Below are 24,882 nucleotides of genomic sequence, written 5' to 3' on the forward strand. Positions count from 1 at the left end.
AGATAATTGCGTAGACTGTAATTTATTTTAGTAGATTAGCTATATCAGGACCAGAGGATATAGTAGTGCCTCTACAGGAAATCCCAAATAAAACCTGACATTAAAATTGAAATAGTATTATAGTCAATTGACTTAAAGTCTCTGTAATAACACTGTTTTTGTCCAAAACTAAGGTTAGCTCATATTTTCATAGTTAATCAAAACATCTTAGGCAGGTCAAACGAACGTTTGACACAAAAATTCCAGTTTAAACTTCTAAATGTCAACTTAAGGGTACTACCGAGCACTTTCTGCGAATTCAGCATATTAATTAAATAATTTTTGAAATTGCGCTTATTTTGGTTGTTGATTTGAACGGTGACGCAGTATTATGGAATCCTTTCTATATTTTACCTAATTGTCACTTTTACGTCAAAAGAAAACTCACTTGCTGCTATAAAAGCCACGCCCAAAAAAAGAAAGTCTTTTCTTCGAAAAACTTCCTAGTCTTATTTATTTAGTCTATAAGTTATGTTAGATTTCCTTAGTAGTATTACTTAGTCATATTGGTTTTGATCGCGCATCTTAGTAAGTATTAGTCAAATTATTGTTTGTTAAAAAAACAGTCAAGTTAGTCATTATAAAGTCCTTTACCAATAGTCAAATATAAACAGTGCTTACTCTCTTCGGGAACACATCTGATAAAGGGATCGCCAACATACGCAGGCGCACAACTACAAATCGGACTATGATTTACCACCCGACATAAGGCGTTCAACCCGCAGGTTCCAGGGCATGGGTCAACGCATTTCTGATTCTGACAAGTCTTGTCCAAGGTACATTCGGAGTTTACCACGCATTCTGGTTTGCACATGGGCGGAGCCCCGAAGTAGCCGGCCGCGCATGAGCACACCGGCCTGTCATTTATTGTTTGACATACGCTATATGGCCCGCAGGGTGAAGGAATGCAAGGGTTACGTTTTGGTTCTTCTATTACGACTAAAAAATTGGTAGATTGAGTATCACACGTAGGCTTTTCAAAAAGAAACAAGTCAAGAGACTGCCCCCAACCCACTTAAATAAAATCCCCCCTGATGCTTACTAGGTTCGATCTTCTTGCAAATAAACAGGGCGTTTCCAGTAAATCCGGGACTACAGAAACATTGGGGGTTATGATTGATAACGGAACATTCGGCATTAACGCCGCACGTAGCGGGACAGGGATCCGCGCATTTCATGTTTAAGCATGCTTTATCGTGAGAACATTCGCTACTGGTAACGCATTCGGGTCTACAGCCCGAGTAAGGGTCTCCGAAGTAACCTTGGACGCATGCGCACGGGCCTGCGCCGTTACGTTCTTTACATATGGCGTTTGAGCCGCAGGGGGACGGGTTGCAAGGGTTGCGAGGCGTTTCGACTACTGGAAAGGAAAATTGAAGTTCTAATGCTACATAGGACAGATAGTAATAATATATACAGTATAAAATACATCAGGTACATACATATAATAGAAGTTCAATATCAGACATGCGTAATATAGATAATGCATGCTGTAGGTGTATGAACATGAATAACAATGAATGAATGTTAATTTTAACAAATTTAAAAATAAAGCAGATTTTTTCCAAGTACACTAGAACTAATAACTCAGGCTTGTGCAGGTTGAGTGTGGTCTACCTTCCATAGATTCCCATGCATTCATATGCCAAAGATATAGGCTAAGCCTTAAGTTAAAGGGAGAACGACAATCTTAAGAGAAAGCGATAAGCACTGAAAAGCCAAATGCATTTTTGCACGGCAATTACCGCACGCTATACAACTTGGGATCGATTGGAAGTTAATACATTTATTGACGCACCTAAGATTTGAGGTAGTTAGACGTGTATACAAAAAATAACTCTCAAGAATCTTCACTTCAAAATTATTATGAAGCCTTATACTCTAATTGCCCAGAAGACATTCAGGAATAAAGATGAGGGTCGTGCTCTTTAGTAAATTCTGATATTGCTGACTGAGTTTTGATTTCTTCTGATCTTTCTTCCTTAATATTCAGTTGAACTAGTGGTCTTCAGATTGGAATATGGATAGTATTTTTAAGATCAGCAAATAATTAAAGATCCTTTTAATTTTTTATGAATTGCGTGTTAACTCTGATAATTATAGGCTATGCCTTAGGTCAAAGAGAGAACGAAAATCTTGGGAGAGAGCGATAAGCATTAAAACGGAAAATGTATTTTTGTGCAGTAAACACTGCATGCCATAGAACTCTGGGGACTATCGGAAGTTAATACTTCCACCCAAAACCTGAGGTAACCAGACCTGTATACAAAGAACCACTATGAAGGATCTTCAGTTTTAAATGATTATGTTAACGATTTATGCTTTAATAGCATAGAAGACTTCTAGGAATAAGGTTAATATGATATAATGATTCGGCTGCAGCTTCATTTTCAAACTGATGGAAGATCTTCGTGGTTCATGTGATATTGCTGACTGAGTTTTGATTTACTACTACTGATCTTATTATCGAAGACTTTGTTTGAAATTTTTTTGAACTGATGGTCTCTCCAGATTGGAATGCAGACGGTCTTTCTATGATCAAATAATTTAAAATCCTTACAATTTTTCACGAATTGCAGGTTAACGAATTATTGGAAATATATAAGATTTGAGATGGGCAGACCTATATACAAAGAACTACTGTGTAAGATTTTTGGTTCAAAATGATTATGAAGCCTTATGCTCTAATTGCCCCAAGAAATAAGCTTCAAAATATTCGAGAGACGTAATGAATCCACGATAGTCGCACTTAGAAGATATTCTATCAATTTCATAGTTCATCTGATTATGCTAACTGAGTTTTCATTTACTGCTACTGATCTTATTACCGCAGACTCTCACTGGAATGTCGACTTCATAGTCTCTCTAGATTGGAATATGGATGCTCTTTCTACGATCAATAAATAGTTCAAAATCTTCACAATTTTTAAAGAATTGCAGGTTGATTAATTGATTATTGTAAACAGATAAATATTGATGTAATTTGGATTGTTAAAGCTCATTTAGATTTTTAGGAAGGAACTCTGCTCTCACTGACTCTCTTTAATTGATCTATGGAAGTCTCCTATTGGAACCAGTTCTATATCCATGAAATGACTGATCATTCCCTGAATATAGTCAATTACAAGCCTGTTACCATTTTAGTGAACTTGTACTTTGTACTGTGGAAAATTACGTTCCTAAATTGTACTTTTGACAAACTGAATATATTTAATTAAATTAATATAATTTTTTGAAATGAAACTAATAAAATAACCGACTCCAAAAAATAAAACTTCATGCAACTTACCAACCACAGGATTACAACCGGAAAACGGATCGCCTTCAAACCCAGACTGACAATTACATATTGGTCTATGGTTAATCACGCTGCACTCGGCATTGAAGCCGCAAGAACCCACACAAGGATCCCTACACTTCTGGTTTGTACAAGTCAGAGTGAGAGGACAGTCCTGGTCGATGGAACATTCTGGTCTACAGTTGGGCGGTGCTCCGAACATTCCTGGTAGACAGGTGCATACTGCTCGGTTGCTTACTGGTTGACATTCGGCGTTTGCGCCGCATGGTGAAGGTATACAAGGAGTCGCTGGTGATGGTTCCACTTTACGTTCTAAAAGAAAGAGAGGAATAATGTAATAGCTGTCCATAGTATCAAGAATTTTTTTATATACCTTCTTCCCTACATATAACGAAAGGATCTCCGACAAAGTTAGCTGGACAGCTGCAGATTGGATTGTGGTTGCTAACAAGGCATCTGGCATTGACTCCGCATGTTCCAGGACACGGATCTTGACATTTCTGATTGATGCAGGCCTTATCCGAGGTACATTCCGAGCTGACTAAGCATTCTGGTCTACAGTGTGGTGGTTGTCCTGAGTACCCAACTTGACACGAGCATATGGCTTGGTCATTACGTGTTCGACAAACACTGTATGGTCCACACGGGGAAGGTTCACATGGTCTCGGTTCTATAATAATATAATAATGATAAGGATGATCTTTAGCTAAATGACATATCATGACTTACTTTCTTGTATAGGTGGTTCTCTACAAGCAGTCTGTGGATCCCCAATTAATCCTCTGGCACAAGTGCAGACAGGAATATGATTAAATACACTACACTCGGCATTAATACCGCATAAGCCTTGACAAGGGTCTCTACAGTGCAATGATAAACATGCCAGATGACTTGGGCATTCGGAGTTCATAGTACATTCCGGCCTACAGCCTCCTGAGTAGGGGTTACCAATATATGGAGGAATACAGGTGCATTTAGCAGATCCTCCACTCACGGAACATTGAGCATTTTCACCGCAGGGTGATGGGTTGCATGGATCCTTTGGTCTCGTCGCTACCACTATTCTTGTACAGCCAACAAAGGCGTCACCTTCATAACCATACAAGCAGCTGCAGAAGGGTGTATGATGCACCACATCACACTTAGCATTCAGTCCACAAGTGCCTGGACAAGGATCGACGCACTTTTCATTAACGCAAGCCTGATGCTGAGGACATTCTTGACTTATGACACATTCTGGTCTACAATACGGCGGGCTACCAATGTAATTGGCTACACAAGAGCACACTGGTCGATTCTCTTTTATTTGGCAAATTGAGTTTGGACCACATGGCGATGGTGCGCATGGGTTAAGCGGTTCAGGTGTTGTAGATGGTTGACGTTCTTCGACTGGTGTTGGAGCGCAACCAAAGAACGGATCTCCTTGGAAACCTGGAGGACAACTGCATAAGGGATTGTGGTTTATCACAGAACAAATGGCTCCAGATCCACAAGTGCCTGGACATGGATCGGTACATTTCTGGTTGATGCAAGCCTTTGTTTGAGGACATTCTGATGTGGAGATACATTCAGGCTTGCACACTGGCGGTACACCTTGATAGTTGGGCAAACATGAGCATGTCGCGTAGCCTTGATGAGATACTAAACATCTACTGAAAGGTCCGCAAGGCGATGGGTCACATGGATTTTCCGGAGGCAGGTGAGGTAAACTAGGTATTACTACTTTGTAGCATGATACAAATGGATCGCCTGTATGTCCGGGAGGACAATAGCAAATTGGAATGTGATTCACTACGTCGCATTGTGCACCTACGCCACATACGTCAGTGCAAGGATTTGAACATTTGGCGTTAACGCAGGCCTTGTCCAATGAACAGTCTGGATTTATAACACACTCGGGTCTGCAGGCAAGGTACGGATCTCCGAAGAATCCTTTTCTACAAATGCATGCGATTCCGCGTTGTTTTTCAATGCAATCAGCGTTTACCCCACAGCGTTGATAAAGACAAGTGTCTTTTGGTGCCGGTTCTAAAACAAAAAAAACAGTAAAATGATTTGCCAGTTTAAAACCCCTTATAACTTTACCTGTTACAGCTGGTACTACGCATTGTTGGAACGGATCACCAATCAAACCTTGTGGACAGCTACAGATTGGCGTATGCGAAACTACTGAACACACAGCATTGACTCCACAAGAGCCTGGGCAAGGATCTATACAGTTAAATCTCAAACACGCTTGGTGGAATGGACAGTCAGCATTTGAAAGACATTCCGGTCTACAATAAGGATTATACGCTGCCTCTGGTCCTAAGCAAGGATCACATATGGCTATCTGAGTGCCATAACTGCTACATTCCATACTACCACAAGGCGACGGAGTGCAAGGTTGAGTTGTTACATTAGTGTAAGTGGGTATTGATACTGGTGGAGAATGTATACATTGTAAAAATGGATCTCCCATAAATCCTTTAAGGCAGACGCAAGAAGCAGTGTGGTCACGAACTTGACATACAGCGTTTACACCACAAAGATGACCTTGGGCACAAGGATCTTTACAATGCCTGTCTAAGCACGCCTTGTTCATTGGACAGTCAGAATTTATTAAGCATTCTGGTTGACAACCACTTTGAGGATCCCCATGGAAATCTGGAAGGCAAGAACATACGGCCCTAGTGCCAACCACTTGGCATAAGGTGTTCAACCCACAGGGGTTTGGCATGCATGGGTCGTGTGGTGGAAGTTCAAAAGGTATTGGGAAGCATCTTATGATGGGATTTCCAGTTAAGCCATGCTGACAAGTACACACGGGATGGTGCTTCTCTACTCTGCAATCGGCGTTTAATCCGCAAGATCCTGGACAAGGATCTCTGCACCTATATGCTATGCAGGCCTGATGATCTCCACAGCTCTCGTCTGTCACACATTCATATCCGGAACATCCTAAAGGTCCCGTAGGATCTCCTCCCATACCATCTGGACATCTGCACATTGAGTTTCCGTCCGGAGTAATAACGCATTGAGCACCAGGGCCGCAAGGATTGGGTACGCAGGGGCTCGATGGTTGAATTCTACAGCCAGTATAGGGATCACCTATAAATCCTGACCTGCAGAAGCATTGCTCTTCATTGTTGGTATTGTAGCAGTCAGCGTTAGGTCCGCAAGGACCAGGGCTACACAGTCGTTTCTCCACACCTCCAGCACAGCTTTTAAACGGATTTCCAACTGTTCCGTACGGACAATAGCAAACAGGCTCTCCGTGAGGATCGCAAAGTGCTCCGGGTCCACATGGACTGGGTTCGCAAGGGTTCTTGGCTTCTACGCAGCCTCTTATAGTGTTTGGACTTTCGAGGAAGCCTGACAAGCAAGTACATTTGGCAAAACCATTTGCGAGTATTGAGCATTGTGTATTAGGACCGCAGGGTGATGGGTCGCAAGGGTTGGTTGGTAAACTGCATGGTATATGAGGAGGTGTTCCTTCAAATTCTGGTAGACAGAAACATACTGCGTTACCTCCTACCACTCTACAGCCCGAATTTGGACCGCAGGGGTTTGGAGAACATTCGTCGCCTTCTGGAACTAGAAATAAAGTGTTATTTGGGCATGTATTTATGTAAATGAGGTGAGTACTTACTGCAATTCTTAAAAGGATTTCCTGTAAGACCCTTAGGGCAGAAGCAAATAGGGTTTCCGTTATCTAGTTCACAGAGGGCATTGGTACCGCAAGGGTTGGGATCGCATGGGTTGGTCGGTGGCTGACAGGATACCCTGGCATCGCCTAGATATCCTGCAGGACACTTGCATTGAGCTTTATGGTTGACCACATCGCAGATGGCATTTACACCACAGTTGCAAGGGGATATGCATTGCTGGTTGATACAGGCTTCATTTGTAGAGCATTCTGAGTCGTGTCTACAGCCGTACACTCCTGAGCATTCTATATAGGCGTTTCCTTCGTAACCTGTAGGATTGGATGGGTGCAACGTGCGATTGTTGAAATTTAATTTAAAAAATTACCTGGTAAGCAAACGCAGGTGGCTTCATGGTTTTTAGGTATGCATTCGGCGTTGTCTCCGCAAGAGTCTTCAAAACATGGGTTTATGCATCTTCTGTTTAATCTATCGCATAACTTGTTTGGTGGGCAGTCTTCGTTGTATTGGCAGACTGGTGGGCCATAGTCGAGCACTACGTATAGATAGGTGTAAGATGGTTTTTTTTTGTAAATGTATGTAAATATACCTGGTGAGCATCCAACAAAACCATTTCCTTGATAACCTTCTTCGCAACTACAGTCGCATCCATGGTTGGTATTGATACAAACAGAATGTTGGGCACAGGGATTATGAACATCGCAAGGTCTTTGGCATGCTCGATCTATACATGCTTCACTAATAGGACAGTCTTCGTTGGCTGTACAACCCACTATAGGAAAGGGTGCGGAAAGAAAAGACATAGGTAAAGGTATGTACAGCAACATTTTACAATGAAAGATGAATTTGGAAGAAAGTTTTTAAAAGACTACTCAAGTTGATTTACTCAAATTTACATCATATTGATTTCTAAAGAAACTTTGTACTACTTTATGTTAATGTTAACTGTTATTAACATATTTTAGTGTTTGGTTAATTAATTTTTTATTAAAAACATTTTAGGAGCAATTTCGCTCATATTTACAGTTTTCGTCTTAAAAGAAAAACTGATCTGTGCTAGACCAGGTTTACCCTTACTTGTAGGCGATTTCGTGCACTTAACGGCCGGGTTTCCTTCGAATCCCATTGGACATGTACATATGGGCCTGTGCATTTTCGCTTGACACCTGGCGCCTGCCGCGCAGGCGCTAGTAAACTCGCACGGATCCTGACAGAGCCCGAGATAGCACGCCTCTGACTCGAGACAGTCCGAGTCTGACTCGCACGGTTTTGGTGCGCGCTCACCATGAGGCTCTGTTAGAGGTTAGAGTTGTTGGTTAGACGTTGTTGATTTAGTACATTTTATATGGGTGATGGTTGAGGTTGTAGATATGTGTGGGTATGGTTTTATTTAAGAATTCATTAGCAGCACATCTTAACAAGTAGCTCCTTTTATGGCTAGATATTCTTTATCTATTTACATTAACTCATGTACCAGGGCAAGTCATACATCCTAGAGAAAACCTCAAACCCTAGCGCCTGAGTGAGTACCTTCAGCACCACTATTTCGCTTCTCTGGATACAATTAAAGCATGATAAGTCCACACTTTTTAAGAGGAAAACTTAATACCTTAGGATTTCAAGAGATCTTGGAGTAAGTTGGTTGAGAAGAGCTCTCCAAGAGACCCGATGATGCACAAAAAGAAAAACTTATACTACCACTCTTGGTCATATGTACTTCGATATATGTACCACGGTCATATGTACCACGATTGGTCATAGATACTTAGTAGTTGAAGCATTAACATATTTTTCGATATTTCAATGGCTTTTGATACGCCAAAGAGTGGTGGTCTTATTGACCAATACCTTTAGAGTTTTTTTGAGAAAAACAGAGTCCATTGGCAATTATTTGATAGTTAGATCAGAATTTGCAATTACGGAGGTTATAGTGCAGTCCGGACCGAACATTTAGAAGAAAACAAACAACTTCAACAAGATTTTTTTAAATCAATCTGCTGAAAGGCATCGTATCTGGGAGATTATAATAATTTGTGAAGAATAATTTATAGAAAACGTAGTTTAGCCTTGTACAGAATTCAGTATCTTAAGGCCTCAAGAAGATGCAATTAAAGGAAGCTTTAACTTCAACCTTTCCTAGGTCGTAATACCTCAAGAAGATTGAATACTTGAATCAGTTCAGATCGATGAACCATCAATATTCAATGACTTATAAACCGGCTTCTTTGGAGGTAAAAAATTATTTAATGGCTAATCCGCACTTTTCAGCAAGAAAACTTTATACTTTAGCATTTCAGCAGATCTAGGAGTAAGTAGACCGAGATGACTTCGAGTTTAACCTAAAGAGAGCACAAAAAGGCCAATCTTAAAACTTATTGTTCCAGAATCTTTAGCATCAACATATTTTTCGATATTTCAAAGGCTTTTGGTACGTCGAGGAATTCTAGTCTAATGACCAAGATGTACACCCTCATCATAAGGTGATTTATGTTCTATTTTGTAGTTTCTAGTGGAACGACGTCTGTAAACCCTTATTCCGAAAAAAAGTGAGTGAACTGAAGAATGAGTAGAGAACAGGCGTAACTAGTAAAAAGATAAACTCCATTACCAATTATTTGATCAATCAGACTTTGCAAATACGAAGGTGCTACTGCAGACCATACATGCTGCATGCATGGTGTTATTTATTTTATAGATTATTATGATATGTGTAGAATAACCTAAAGAAAGTTCAAGTTCAACCAAGTTGGATAATGTATTAAGACCCCAAGAAGATGAAAGTAAGCATAAACCCCAATCTTTCCTTCGTTGCAATACCTCAAGATTCAATATATGAAGCACTTCAGACTGATTAAAGGGATTCTTTTGATGAATATATGATGAATCTTATAAATGAATAGAACCATCAATGTAAATACCTTAACGATTCAAAAACTGGGTTCTTTGGAGTTAAAAATGATTCAACGGCTAAATGCAATGCCTTAATATCTTCAAGAAGTTAATATCTCCAACAATGGTATCGGCTCTTATGCTTCAATATTTTTGACACTACAAAAGATGCTGTCTCTTTTCAATTCAATTCAGTAGAACGTGGCTCTAGTAGGAGAGAGAAAGAGAGTCATTTATTTGATGCAGTTATTTGATGCATACTTCAAAATATAGAAATATAAACTGATGAAGAAGATGATGCTAGTAAAAGTGACTTTGAGATTACAATCTCTATCATGTTTTGCTAAAGAAGACTCCTGCATATTCCTTGTTTTAAAGCATTTGGATTATGCTACACATACTTTCCAAGATTTTTCTCATTTTTACCATACCCACACAGACCACACTATTGTTTTTTACATAATGTTCAACATTTATTTATTTTATTAAATTTAGTAGCTGACCAAAACCACAAATTGAAAAAGAGATTAGTGTTAATAGGAATAAATTTGAATGTTGATTCTTCATGGACATTAAAGATTTTTAACGCTAATCTCTTTTTCGACTTAAAATTGCATTAATAAAATCGGTGCTGAATTATTATTGGTTAACTGTGAACCTAAAATTAGAAAAAAAATTACAAAAATATACAACATAAAAAATTATACAATTTGTTACTACGAGTTTGATATTGGGAGGTCTGTAATCTTAGAAAAGACATATAAAGTATATCACATATGTCTTTGCACTACTATATATACATTACCACTCATCAAAAATTGGCAGACAACCCAATATCAATTAAATAACGCAACACAACTATACACAATACCTGGATAACAAATCCTGTGAGGATCTCCGAAATGGTGAGGAGGACAAGTGCAATCGGCCGCGTGATCCTCCGACGTACAAATGGCATTACTGCCACACAGATTGCCCACGGTACACACATTTATACACATTTTAAAGATACAAACTTCCGCATCTTCGCAGTCTGTATCTGTGAGGCATTGGGTCATTTGTTGATCCGTAAAATTTTTTACTGATATTACCGCGTTTGTAGTAAATGTCATGATCGTGGTCAACATAGGAGAGATCGTAGTAACATTGATTGAAGCAACCATTGATTCCGTAACTGCAGATGTAGTTTCTGCATTTGTAACGAAATGTTCATTAGTAGCTTTCTCAAAGGCAACTGAAGATTCAGTAAACTGATCAATAGCATGCGGTTCTTCAGTCGTTAAAGAAGCTCGACCGCCTTGTATAACACTTAAAGTTGTTTCAGGTTCGCTCATGGTAGTTTTTTGGTTTAAGGGGTTTGTTGATAAGTCTACTTTTTCTGTAGTAACAAATTCTTTATGAGAAGTAAATGAGCTTGATTCAGTAGTTTCTGTTGGAATCAATTCAGCAGTCAATGTGGAACTGTGTGGCTCAGTAAACATTGATTCTGATACTGAAGCCTCAGCTGATGTAGTTTTTACATTTGTAACGAAATGTTCAATGGTCGTTTGCTCAAAGGCAACGGAAGATTCCGTAAACTGATCAATGGCACTTGATTCTTTAGTCGTTACATGTTCGCTAGTGGTAATTTCTTGCCCTGTAGACACAGTTTGAGTTGCAGTGTAACCAATATCTGAGGACATTAGAGTGGTAGATGTTGAAATTTTTTTATTAGAAGTAGATTCCGTAGTTTCTATTGGAATCAATTCAGCAGTCAATGTGGAACTGTATGGCTCAGTAGCCATTGATTCTGCTACCGAAGCCTCAGCTGATGTAGTTTCTACATTTGTAACAAAATGTTCAATGGTAGTTTTCTCAAAAGCCACGGAAGATTCCGTAAACTGATCGATGGTAGTTGGTTCTTTAGTCGTTACAGAAGTTCTGTCACCTTCTATTCCATGTTCTAAAGTCATTTCAGATTCGCTCATAGTACTTTCCTGGACAGGGATTTGTGTTGATAACTCCACTTTTTCTGTAATAATAGTTTCAGTTGTAGAGTAACCTGTATCTAACGACTGTAGAGTAGTAAATTCTTTATGAGAAGTAAGTGAGCTTGATTCGGTAGTTTCTATTGGAGTCAATGCAACGGTCAGTGTGGAACTATATGACTCAGTAGCCATTGACTCTGGTACCGAAGCCTCAGCTGATGTAGTTTCTACATTTGTACCGAAATGTTCAATGGTTGTTTTCTTAAAAGTAACTGAAGACCCCGTAAACTGATCGATGGCACTTGGTTCTTTAGTTGTTAAAGAAGCTCTATCACCTTCTACAAGTCCAGGTTCGCTCATAGTACTTTCTTGGATCGAGTACTGTGTTGATAGCTCTACTTTCTCTGTAGTAACAGTTTCAGTTGCAGTAGAATCAGTATCCAACGAGCCTACGGTAGTAGATGTTAAGAATGAATCTTTATGAGAGGTAGAAGAGCTCGAATCTGTTGGAGTCATTGTAAAACTCGTAGTTTCTTCTGAGCTTGCAGCAACAGTTGAAAGTTTAGAACTGATTTCCGTCATATCTTCTGTTATTGTACTAGATATACCACTGACTTTCTTTGAAGGAGGAGATTTTGTTTCTGGACCCTCAACGTCCTCTGAAGTCGTAAAATCAAAAGATGTAAAAGACTCTGTTACGTTTAGCTGAAGAGGGGACCAACTAGTAGTCAATTTAGTTTCAGTAGTGCTCTCACTTTTTGAGGTTAAACCCATGGTTATATTTTCTTCTTCAGAAGTCCTTATTGTAGTTGCTTGTTGACGTTCAGTAGTGATACCACTTGTTACTTCAGATTCTGTTGCTATTTCTTTAGAGACTTCACTAGTTGATAGAGACGTGCCAGCTTCTTTACCAGGTACTAAAGAACTTTCAGTTGACTCGCTAATATTTTCTATAGTAGTAAATGTCTCTGCTGTGAGAGTACTAGAAGACCCACTCTCAGTGGTTGACATTATTTTTGAAACAGTTGTGCTACCTGTAGTAGTAAGCTCTTCTAGCTGCTCAGTGGTCATGACAACGTGATGCTTAACTCCTTCAGTAGTACTGCTATCCCCTTCAGGTCGATATAAAGGAGTGACGATCTCTATGACCTCTCCCTCACTAATAGGGATGCTAGTCTTACCAATAGTAGTAATTTCATATACTTCTCTTGTGGTAAGCAGAGTACTGAGAGTTGAAACTTCTCCGAAGAACTTCGTCGTTGTTTCTACTGGTGCAGCTGTTGTTTCTGATTTCACATACACAACTTTTTCAGTTGGGATAGTAAATGTTACCGAGTACTCCTTGGGAGTAGTCGAAACACTAATAGGAGTAGTTAATGGTCTCTCAGTTATATGGAAAGTAGCAGTTTCAGCTGTTTCCTCTACATGCACAATGGTAGAGGGCCGTGCAGACTCTGTTACTAAATTTTTCGACGTAGGTACTGTCATTTGTTCTTGAGGATACTGCGCTGTTATGGTTTCGTACGTGAATCCGGCTGCTGTTTCCATTGTAGCCGTATTTACAGGTATCTCAGAGGTCACTTTATGTAAGTCTACAATACTTGTAGTTGTGTATTTTGAGTCTGTTGCAAGTTGGGTTGAGGCGGTAGCAAAAGCTTCTATTCCTGGTTTGTTTCGACCGATCAAAGTTTCTGATGTCGTTGAAGACATTGTTGGCCATACAATGGTCGTTTGCTCTAAATTTATCGATTGTGTGGTGGCTTCAGTTTCATTAAGTGAATAAGATGTGGTAGTCACTACAAGTTTGGTAGAACTTTCAGTTGATTCAGTAGGTATGGTGGCAGTCAAACCTCTATCAGCCAAAGTTTCAGAACTTTGCTCTCCAGCCTCTGTGGAAGTAGTTTCTTTAAATTTCCCTAAAGTAGTTGATTGTGTTGTTTGAGATTCGCTTTCTAAAGATGTAGTTGATTCATTTGTACTAATATGACTTTCTACAGTTTCTGTGCTAAAATATTGTGAGGTATTTTCTTCAAGCAGCGGTGTTGTTTCTGAGGAAACTTGTGTACTAGTCGGTGCTCGAGTAGTTTCTTGTTGAAGTGAGATTTGAGTTGTTAATTCTTCGATATATGAGGTTGAAGCTTCCTTCTCCTCAGTGACTAAAATAACTTTATTAGTAGATGTTCCAATATTGCTTGTACTCTCTTGTACGATTTCAGTTACTTCAGAAGATACTGTCTTAAGTGTTTCAGAATAAGACGGAGTTGAGCTCATAGTAGTATATTGCTTTTCTTGTTCCTTACCTTGACTAGTATTAATATTACCTGAAGTAACTGTTATTTCTGATATGGTTTCAGTAGCAGTTTCCAAAGAACTTGTGGCTTCACTTTCAGAAGGACTATATGCCTGCGTTGTTGATTCTTTCGAAAAATATTTTTTGGTGCTTAAACCACTTTCTGCTTCAGATGTTGACATTTTTATAGTGCTAGAAAGCGGTTCTATGGTTAATTCTTCACCTTCTCCTTGTGGTGTTGATGATGAAATTTCCGTAACACCTTCAGAAATTGAAGTCCCTTTAGTTGTCTCCAAAGTTAAAACACTAGATTGTTTTGCACCATAATCTTCAGTTTTTGTCTCATCTCCCGCAATAGTACTACCTATGTGGAAGGAAGTAGCAAATTGTTTCGTTGATGATTCTCTCATTATCTGTGTTGATAAAAACTCAACTATACCAGTTGGTGTAGTTTGGTCTAGACTGCCAGAATCCGTATGATCCTCAGTTGTTTCATGCTCTGTTTGTTCTTCTTGTTCTACAGATGATTCGGTTAAAGACATTTTGGTACTTTCTGGCAAATAAAAGACAGTAGTACCTTCAGGGAAACTAGTTTGTTTAATAGTTGTGATAACTGTATTTTCTGGCACAGCTGTGGTACTATGACCAGCGACTACAGTTGAAGTTTCGTCAGTTGATAGTTCGCTTACAGTAGAAATACCTTTTTCTTGATCCAAATTGCCTTCTGTACCTAACTCTTTAAGTATAGTTGTTGTTGAGGTTCCTTCCTTCTCAATAGCAACAGTAGTTAATGTTGTTTTTCTTGTTTCAATTGTAGATAGCTCCTTTTCAGTTGAGGTACCAGTAGCAGATTCACTTCCGCCTTTAGGTGTCACAGTAAACACAGTTTTTTCAGTTGTTCTATCTGGTTGTTCTGTCACTATTGTACTTTCTGCAGAAGGAATTATTAAGGTGCTCCCACTTTCTAGCAAGTTTGATTCTGTTGTTTGATAACTTGAAAAAACTTGTGATATTGCTTCTGCTTCTTGCGTTGTTGTACTGGCCTCAAAAACATTAGTTGAAGATTCTGGTTGACTTGGTCTATATTGTGAAGAAGTTTCTGCACTAACAGTTTCCCCGGTAATCTCAGTGACCCTCGATGGTACTTGAGTTGTTACTGTAGGAATATTCTCGGTCTCAGTTTGATCAAGTTCACCCAAGTTTCTCGTAGTTTTTGGTAGCACTGTTGTAGTTCTTTCTTTAGCACCTTCAGAAGAACCCATTGTGGAAATATATTCGTTAGATTGAGTTGTTGATTCAATTATTGTTTCAGTCGTTCCTTTACTTTTAGATTCGAAAGTTCCAATACTTGTGGTTGCAACAGTCGACAATGGCTGTTCTGCAGTGCTTCCCTCAGTGTTTCGCTGTGATGATTTTTCGGTTATATCTTTTGTTACATCTAACTCACTAATGGTTGTTATTGATGGTACTGTGGAAGTAATTTCCTTAGAAGCTCCTGTCAGTGTACTCAGAGTTTCTTCACTACGATATTTAGTAGCTGATGATCCTTCTTCTAAACCAGCTGCTGTTGATGTTTCTTGCAATATAGCTTTCTCAGTTATTATTATATCAGTTGATGGCACCTCTGTGATAAAGGAAGATTTAGTAGTTTCTGATGTTACACTTTCTTTTTCTTTATCAGTAATGGCTATTTCAGCCGTGATGACTGTAGTTTCTTCTACAGAAGATTCACCATGCCCCATAGCAATGGTAGAAACTTTTTCTGAAATTGTTGATCCTTCAGTATATCCTTTATTTGTAACGGCAGTTGCTTCTCCAGGTATCTTGGAATCAGTAACCCCCATTGCCATCGTACTTGTTTCATTAAGCACCTCTGATTCTGTAATAACTGAATATTTAGTACTTTCCGAAGATGGTGCACTGCGTAAAGTTATAAGGTTTTCTTCAGTTAATGCTTTCTCGGTATGACTTATTTCGATTTCAGTTGCTTTAAATGGTATTTCTGCCTCTGTAACATATGAGGTCATTGTAGCTGAACTTGATTCTTTAGCTTTTGATTCTGTAAAAGAAGATTTAGTATCATCTGATGGTGTAGAGGACGAGCTTGTACTCGCTTTAGTAGAAGATACTTCAGTTGCTTGTGTCGAAGCTTCTGTAATAGGTACTGAAACTGTAGATGTTTTACTAAAGACTTCTGATTGAGTGCTAAGATATTGTGAAGTATTTTCGTCAAATTCAGTTGTTAATCTTGAAGAACCTGAGGTACTAGTTAATATTTTAATGATTTCTTCTTCCGGAATTTGGCTTCTGGTGTTTGTTGGAAAACTAGTAGTATACTGTTCCGTTGGAGATGTAGTACTACTGGCAAGACTTTCTTGTTCATAAGAAGTTTGAGCAGTAAAGTCTTCTTGCGAAGTAGCTATTGTTATCGTAGATGTTGTACTAACCAGTTCGGAATCTGTAGTAAGTGAAGACTTAGTACTTTCTGAAGATACAGTACCAGCATTTTCAGTTTTTAAACCACCCGTTGCAAAGAAAGTTGTCTCATCAGATGATGCTATTAAAGTAGATGCTTCAGTAAGAGGTAATTCAGTTGTTTTTAATAAATCTTTTGAAGTAGATAATTTCAATGTAACCGAAGTCGTTTGACTAATGACTGTTGATCCAATCTCACCTGGAAATTTAGTACTTTCTGATTCTTGTACAATAGTAACAGCTTCCTCGTTGGGTTGTGTTCTTGCAGTACTAATACCTTCAACTGATTTTTCAGTTTCTTGACTTATTCCTATTAAAGGTTCAGTCGTTGTAACAATAGTTGATTCTTCAAATATTTTGGATTCTGTAACAGAAGCTCGCTCTGAAGAAACTGTTGGTTCTTCTGAAGCAGTGGTGGACGTTAGGAAGGCCTCAGTAGAAGGTGATTCAGTTAATATCTCTTTTGAAGTAGGTACTTCTATTGAAACAGAAGTCGTTTTAGTAGGGACTGTTAATCCTACTTCACCTGAAAATGTAGTACTTGCTGATTTTTGTTCACTGGTAACAAGTTTACTTATTGTCGAAGTTGTTGCTTCTTCAAATATTTTTGATTCCGTAACAGAAGCTGGTTCTGAAGAAATGGTTGATTCTACTGAAGCAGTGGAGGATGATATTAAGGTAATAAGAGGTGATTCAGTTAATAAATTATTTGAAGTAGGTACTTCCATTGAAACAGAAGTCGTTCCACTAGGGACCGTTAATTCGACTTCACCTGAAACTGTAGTACTTTCTTTCGAAGTTGTTGCTTTTTCTACGATATTTGGTTCTGTAGTAGAAGCACTCTCTAAAGAAACTGTTGATTCCTTTAAAGCAGTTGAGGATTCAATTAATGTAGATCCCTCAGTAAGAGAGGCTTCAGTTGTTTTTAATAGGCCTTGAGAAGTAGGCACTTCCATCGTAACCGAAGTTATTTCAAAGAGAGTTGATTCTGTTTCAACTGAAAGTTTGGTACTTTCAGTGCCTTTTACACTAGTGGAAGTGTTAGTGGGTTGTAATCTTGTAGTACTGATACTTTCGCTTTCAGTTATAGGTTGATTCGTTGTGAAAGTAGTTTTTTCTTTAAATATATTTGATTCCGTATCAGAAGCAGCCTCTAAAGATATTGTAGATTTTTCTGAATCAGTGAAGGATTCTATGAAAGTAGATCCTTCAGTAGCAGGTACTTCAGTTGTTTTCAAGACATTTTTTGAAGTAAGTTCTTCTATTATAACCGAAGCCGTTTCAGAGACTGTTGATTCTGTTTCAACTGAAGGTTTAGTACTTTCCCCAAATATATTTGATTCAGTAACAGAAGTAGTTTCCAAAGATATTGTGGATTTGTCTGAATCAGTGTAGGATTCTACTAATGTAGGTCCCTCAGCAAGAGGTGCTTGAGTTGTTTTTAATAAGCCTTTAGAAGTAGATGGTTCCATTGTAACCGAAGCCGTCTCCGGGACAGTTGATTCTGTTTCAACTGAAGATTTGGTACTTTCCATGCTTTTTACACTCGTAACAGAAGTTTCGGTGGGTTGGGTTCTTGTGGAAGAGTTTGCTTCTTCAAATATATTTGATTCTGTAGTAAAAGCTTTCTCCAAAGAAACTGTTGATTCCTCTGAAGCAGTGGAGGATTCTATTAATATAGGTCCATCAGTAAGAGATGCTTCAGTTGTTTTTAACAAATCTTTTGAAGTATATTCTTCCAATATAACCGAAGCTGTTTCTGTGACAGTTGATTCTGTTTCAACTGAAGATTTTGTACTTTCTATGCCTTTTACACTAGTAACAGGAGTCTCGGTGGGTTCTGTTCTTGTAGTACTGATACCGTTGCTTTCCCTTAAAGGTTCAGTCGTTGTGGGAGTGGTTACTTCAGATGTTTTTAATTTACCTTGTGAAGTAAGTTCTTCCATTGTAACCGAAACCGTTTCAGGAAAGGTTGATTCTGTCCCAACCGAATGAGTGGTACTTTCTATATCTTTTACACTAGTAACAGGAGCCTCGGTGGGTTCTGTTCTTGTGGTACTGATACCTTCGCTTTCCGTTAAAGGTTTAGTCGTTGTGTAAGTAGTTACGTCTTTAAATATGTTTGATTCAGTAACAGAAGCATACTTTAAAGATATTGTGGTTTTTTCAGAACCAGTAGAAGTTGCTATTAATGTGGATGCTTCAGTAAGAGACGATTGAGTCGTTTTTATTGAATCTTTAGAAGTAAGTAATTCCATTGTAGTTGTTAAACTAGGGACTTTTGATTCGCTCTCTGTTGACTGTTGTACGCTTGTAACAGATTCCTCTTTGGGTGGTGTTCTTCCAGTACTGCTAACTTCAGTTTCGGTTGCTTTTAATGGTATTTCAGTTTCTTGGCTTAGTACAGGCTTAGTCGTTGTAAAAGGGGTTGCTTCTTCAGTACTGCCAATGGTAAATTCAGTTGTTTCAAACAGTAATTTAGTTTGTTCTTTTAATCCTGTTAAATAAGTAGTGGCTTCTTGTTCTGTTATAGAAGCTTTTGCAGGTGTTATTGTACCTTCTTCAGTAGTTACTATTGCTGCCTCTGATTTCTTTGTAGTGCCAGTCTTGAAATTCTCCCCTATGACGCTCTCTGTGACACTGATCGCTGGTTTTTTAACTGTTATAATTTCTAACTGGGGTACATGCGTTGTAGAAGTTTTTACAGTAGCTGGTGCTCTACCATTAGCATATTGCGGAGTAATCGTAACATATTTTTCAGTAGTAGTTGTGACCGGATATACGTGCTGTATCAACTCAGTAGCTGCTGTCGTCTCCAATGCCTCACCTTCAGTGGTAAAATAATGTGTGGTACCTTCAATTTCCGTTGTGGTTAATTCCGTTTTAGGTGTTAGAGCGGAACTAGCAATTGTTATTGTTTGTGTTTCTGTTAGTGTTTCAGGTGTGGTCACCAGATCTGTTATTTTAAAATAAACAACGCCTTGTGAGTTAAGTATATTACAAATTTATGTGTAAACATGTTGGTTGGTTGGTTGGTGTGATATGCGGATGACAAGCGGTAAGCTCCCAAGCCTAGACTAACCCTAACCTACTGTACTATTTACAATACTACGCTACGAAGAGTTTATGGTGAAACCAGTACAAAGTTCACTTAATTTATAAGAAAATATTTATATGTTTCAGTCCTGTTTGACATATATTTTTGCTATAGCGCTTTTATGGTAGATTTGTGACAATAGTTACCATAACTGTAGATTATAATATTAGGTATTGCTGTTTTTACAAGTGATGGTTAGGAAGAATATACAGTTATGACATGTATGGAAATCAAAATATTATCAGTCATGTCCATATTGCTGATATTGCTAATGATGTCCGGGAATAACCTTACCATCCATGATATATCCAGTTCTTGTGGCTTTTTTCTTGATGACGTATTTTCAGGAAGGAATTTTTAGGATGATGATCATTTTAAACAACAACACATAAGTCAGCATATTTGTCTCATGTTATTATTACGTTCAGTATAAGCAAACTTGAGACAGATATACTTGAAAACTGATGGTGGCGAGTGAAAAAAAACTTACCCTTTTGACAAGCACCGGTGATGGGGTCGCAAGGCACATTGGGTGGGCAGTGGGCACATTGCGGATTTCGTCCTTCTACAATAAAAGAAAATATTAACAAACCACCCCGGGTGCTTCCCATAGCGTTACTACCTATGACACATTTACATCCATCGCACCTCTGTCCTAAATGTGCGCACTCTCGATCAGTTTGGCATTGGCACACTGAAAAATCAAAAGAAAAATTCGAATTCTGTTCCACAAACCCAATCGGCCACACCGTACCTTTAACACACACTGGTTGGTGCTCTTGTACCTGACAATCATGAGAGTTGGTGCATGGGTTGGATACCAGACAAGGATTCTGACATTTACGGTTTATACAAGCTTGCGTTGCTGCGCAATCGGCGTGAGTTCGACATTGCACATCTAAATAAAACCCTCTGGTTTGTTTTCTGAAGCCCCACTTGATCAGAGGTACCAACTGGTACTCTCTTAATCAATGTTAATGTTTAAGCAAACAATAAAGCCTTCACACCAAAATTAAGCTGGTTCTAAGCAACACTTGACTATATACATTTATACAAATAACTAACTAGGAGGGTCTAGGCACTCGTCTACAGAAGAATAGTTCTACAGCTTATTAACCTGGGGGTAAACGGTTCGCCAAATAAACTAAGAGATTCTGTAGCTAAAGGGGTGATGGGGATAAAACATACACAAATTCCGGATAACGTCTGTCAATCCGCGTTATTTCTGGAAGCAGTTGAAGCTAGACATATGTAGTTAGTTATTTTGTTCAATAAGCTTTTGTTCTTTATGGTTAGATTTTATTAATAGAAAAAAATCTTTAAGGGATTCCTTATAATACAGGTCTTATATTATTAAGTTTCTACCTTAACACGTTAAACGCCAGGCTAGAATTATGAAAGATAATGTGCTTAGGATAATGTGAAATGGATTTAACCAATTCAGTCTATATTAGACTGAGAAAACTAAAGTTCTGTCTAATATTGGATCAGTAGCAGTTGGTATAACTTCAAATGAGTTTTTTTTTAATCTTTGTTCATTAGGAACACTACGTTTGTATTGAATACAAGTGCTGAGAGGATTCACTGACAGAGACCACGATTGAATTAAAATTTTAAATTAATTTTTTTGGTCGAATTTATTAAGGTAATCATTGGAGTTCGATACAGGGAGGAAAATTATGACTGGAATTTATCAACTCCACATTGGAAAAAAGAAAACATCTTTTGTAACTTTAGTTTTTCATTTAAATTGACGTGATTCTGGTCAAGTAATTGAAGAAGAAAATTCTGCGTAGTTATCAAATAAAAATTTAAAATAGACTGAGATGGACAGGGTGGTCCAGTTCAAACGTCATTAATGTTAATATGTGATAAAGAATTTAAAAAGAAATAGACCTTCATTATAAATTTTTTCTCAGAAATCTTTAATGACAAAGATACAGGGTTTAAAGTTAAGAATAATTATTGGTTTATTTATCATAACTTTTATACTGCCAGTTTAATTTTAATTAAATTTCGCATGCAGGTTATTGTAGTGAATTGTCAATTACTGATGATGTCAATTTTTAAAAAAATTGCCAGTGGCGTAAAATTAGATTTGTAAAATTTTTTTTTCAGAAATTGGCTTCATCAGTAATTGATAATTCACTACAATAACGTGAATGCGAAATTTAATTAAAATTGAGCTGTTAGTTTAAAAGTTATGATAAATAAATAATTAATTTATTATTCTTAACTTAAGCACCCTGTATCTTTGTTATTAAATATTTCTGAGCAAAATTTAATAATGAAAGTCTATTTCTTTTTAAATTCTCTATCACGTATTAAAATTATTGATGTTTAAACTGAACTACCCTGTATAAATGAGGCTAGTTAAGATCTTGAATCCTGGAATTGGAAAATAAAATAATTACTATTCTTTTTCTTAAGCCTAGATATGACGCGTTCCTAGGTGGAGAGCATGGAAATACATTATGTCCACCAAAGAATTGCAACGTCTTTAGTTTATCAATAAAATAGAGGTGACTGGTCAGTTATTTGAAGAAGAAGATCCTGCATCTTAATCTAATGAAAATGAGAAATAGACTGAGATATGATGAATTCAAGTGCATTGAATCCTGGAATTGGAAAATAAAATAATTACTATTCTTGAGCAGGGAAATATAATAGGTGCACCCAAGAACAGTAGAATAGGCAGCAAGAATTTGAAGTAAAAGAAGAAGAAGAAGGTACTGCTACTAGTTGAAGGAAAATGAAACAATAAATAGCTGAATATAGTCTGAAGGAACGTCCAGGATTTTGACTGGATATTAGACTCCTTTAGTATTCTCAATAGGTTTCTAGCACTAGCTTCGCTACTATTAATCTCAGTTCTTCATCGTCATGAATGCTGTCATTAGTATACTTCAAATTGCAATTCAGAATTGAATATTGCGTGCGCTCAGTTTTAGGGGTATGGAGCTTTAATGACGGTTAACGTGTAGTATAGTTCAGTTCAGAGATCTATTAGAATCTTTGATGTGCCGCGAATAGTCCGTGTGCCGGTGTTGCTTGTATTGCCACATGACATGCATGTATAAATCGCAAAGTTTTATGTGGAAAGAGTCATAAAGTAATATTCTAAGCGATATTTAATCATTCCAATCGGGCGAGTTTTATTTTTAATAAAAAAAATTATTTTGGCATATTTTTTCTTTATTTGCAATATAAAGACTACCAAAAATCTTTTTTTTTAATTTTTTTATTCATAGATATAGAAAAAAATATATATTTATATGATACCTTGACCGCTCAACAATTGTGCGAATTATTTTCTTGAAAAAAATGTGATTTGATCATTGGTACACAGCCTATACATCTTCCTTTTCGTGTAAATGTGGGAAAATATCCAATTTGGTCATATCTGAGATCATCAGTTGGTCTTGCAGTTACTGAAACTTTGATCTTTTTTGATGACTGATCGTTTGCAAAATCAGATTTTCGAAATTTCGTCCTTTGGTCGGCTTTTACTAGCGATAAAGCCAAATTTACTCGAAGTTCTTTCAAATTGTCACATTTCAAACATCCAAAGGCTTCACTGTAGCTTCTGTGTAAAAATCAAGCAATATTTACACAACTGTCAATAAGTTGCCCGAATATCCCAAGAACCAACAACGCCGTGGCTTATAAGGTGCGATATAAAGAATTATTAGCATGTCTACATCACCCATTTTGTATTGTTTTATAATTTGTGGACATTTCACTTTAACTTTATTTTTCTCCTCTTTGCTGCATGGTCTTACTTGAAAAGTAAGAGTGTATGATAGATACATGAGAGCTAGCTAAGGTAACGCACTTTGCGTCAACCCAATGCATTTTACAATGGCAATATTTGCATTACTACCTTTCTTGAGTAAATATTTATCCGGTTTCAATGTACACCCATATAATCGGTTGGTTCGCACTGTACCGAAGTTGTTTATACCAAATTAATTTGTTAGTAAAAACTAGTTATCAAAATATACATAACTCTCAGGTATTTTACCATCCAATCCAAGTTTAGGTTCGGTTTCAGAATAACTCGTATTGTGAAGAGTAGTAAAAGCAGTACATCTAAAAAAACCGTTTTCTATTCCAGATATCCCAGCTTTCACAAACTTCTTGAAGCTCTATTTTTTAGGCCTTCTTGGCATATATTTTCTAAAGTTTCCAGCTTTGGTCCCTTTATATGGTATCATCATTTCGTCAATCCAATAAAGGTTCTCATCTTTGATTTTTACACAGCTCTAATTATATATAATAAAGGCCTTATCTTAAAAGGACAATCCCTTGTCTTAAAAATGTATGAATCTCACATCAGAAATAAGACTATGGTCTCACATCAGAAATAAGACTATATATCCGAGATATAGACCAGTAATCTTCAAAGGATGGCATCCTAACTCCCATAAGAAGTTCCATAACTATAAAGACTTTTATTTTATTTGGAGACGTGTTTATTGATATACCGGTTGATAATGTTGAGTATATATTTATTTGCTCTACAATATACTGAATAATAAGCTCGTTCCAGAATTTCTGAAAATATTGAAGAGGTGTAAGTATACCATCTGGAGAATCGTACTTAATCTCAATAAGCGTTTGAAAATGCTTAAAGTCTTGCTTTTCCCATTTGAAATGATATCCTTTCTTCTTTTTTTCGATTTTCTTTTTTATATTTGCAGCAATAATGGATAATGTTATGTCGTTGTTGCATGAAGTTATGACATGTAAGAAAGTGGTATTACATGAAATGGATGAATTTCAGGATTATAATTTAAATCTAAAATGCTTGTGCCTTATCTGCTTCTTCATCTGATGAAGACCCAGCATCAGAAACGTAGCAGTCTTCAAGTGATAATAACGTAACATAATTCTTTGGTTATTGAGACTAATCAAAAACTCAAATAAATTAAATTTTGTAAAGAATTTAGCTCTTTTTACTAAACCCTATGTAAAAAAGACTTTGCAGATAATAAGATTATAAGATCAGCGCACTCTAAAACAAGACGAATAAATATAAAAATAAATAAATATTATTTGTGTTTGCCAAAGACTTAGGTACCTGAATATTAAAATAAAAAAAAAAAATTATTTCTCAATAAAAGATCACAGTTACTTTTTGTAAGCGTTAACTGTATATTGCGAAAAACACAACAACA

General features: G+C 37.4%; 1 protein-coding gene across 3 annotated transcripts in view; it reads right to left on the reverse strand.

Annotated features, from left to right (window-relative positions):
* LOC126742219 (uncharacterized) overlaps positions 1 to 24,882 on the reverse strand; it is a 256,857-nt gene that overhangs the window by 67,727 nt on the left and 164,248 nt on the right. Inside the window, exons 23-36 of one of the 3 annotated variants that reach the window (XM_050448829.1) lie at positions 20,457 to 20,600; positions 20,325 to 20,396; positions 20,193 to 20,267; positions 10,745 to 19,561; positions 8,062 to 8,277; positions 7,574 to 7,756; positions 7,352 to 7,519; positions 6,969 to 7,295; positions 5,423 to 6,913; positions 4,067 to 5,365; positions 3,711 to 4,007; positions 3,329 to 3,649; positions 1,082 to 1,399; positions 661 to 978 (exon numbers count right to left, since the gene is read on the reverse strand). In XM_050448829.1, the coding sequence (XP_050304786.1) occupies positions 661 to 978; positions 1,082 to 1,399; positions 3,329 to 3,649; positions 3,711 to 4,007; positions 4,067 to 5,365; positions 5,423 to 6,913; positions 6,969 to 7,295; positions 7,352 to 7,519; positions 7,574 to 7,756; positions 8,062 to 8,277; positions 10,745 to 19,561; positions 20,193 to 20,267; positions 20,325 to 20,396; positions 20,457 to 20,600 (14,046 nt within the window). Of the gene's footprint in view, positions 1 to 660; positions 979 to 1,081; positions 1,400 to 3,328; positions 3,650 to 3,710; positions 4,008 to 4,066; positions 5,366 to 5,422; positions 6,914 to 6,968; positions 7,296 to 7,351; positions 7,757 to 8,061; positions 8,278 to 10,744; positions 19,562 to 20,192; positions 20,268 to 20,324; positions 20,397 to 20,456; positions 20,601 to 24,882 lie in introns of all 3 variants that reach the window. The other 2 variants (XM_050448827.1, XM_050448830.1) reach the window with 2 other exon arrangements.

This window comes from Anthonomus grandis, chromosome 11, assembly GCF_022605725.1.
Source record: "Anthonomus grandis grandis chromosome 11, icAntGran1.3, whole genome shotgun sequence".
Classification (NCBI taxonomy): Eukaryota; Metazoa; Arthropoda; class Insecta; order Coleoptera; family Curculionidae; genus Anthonomus; species Anthonomus grandis.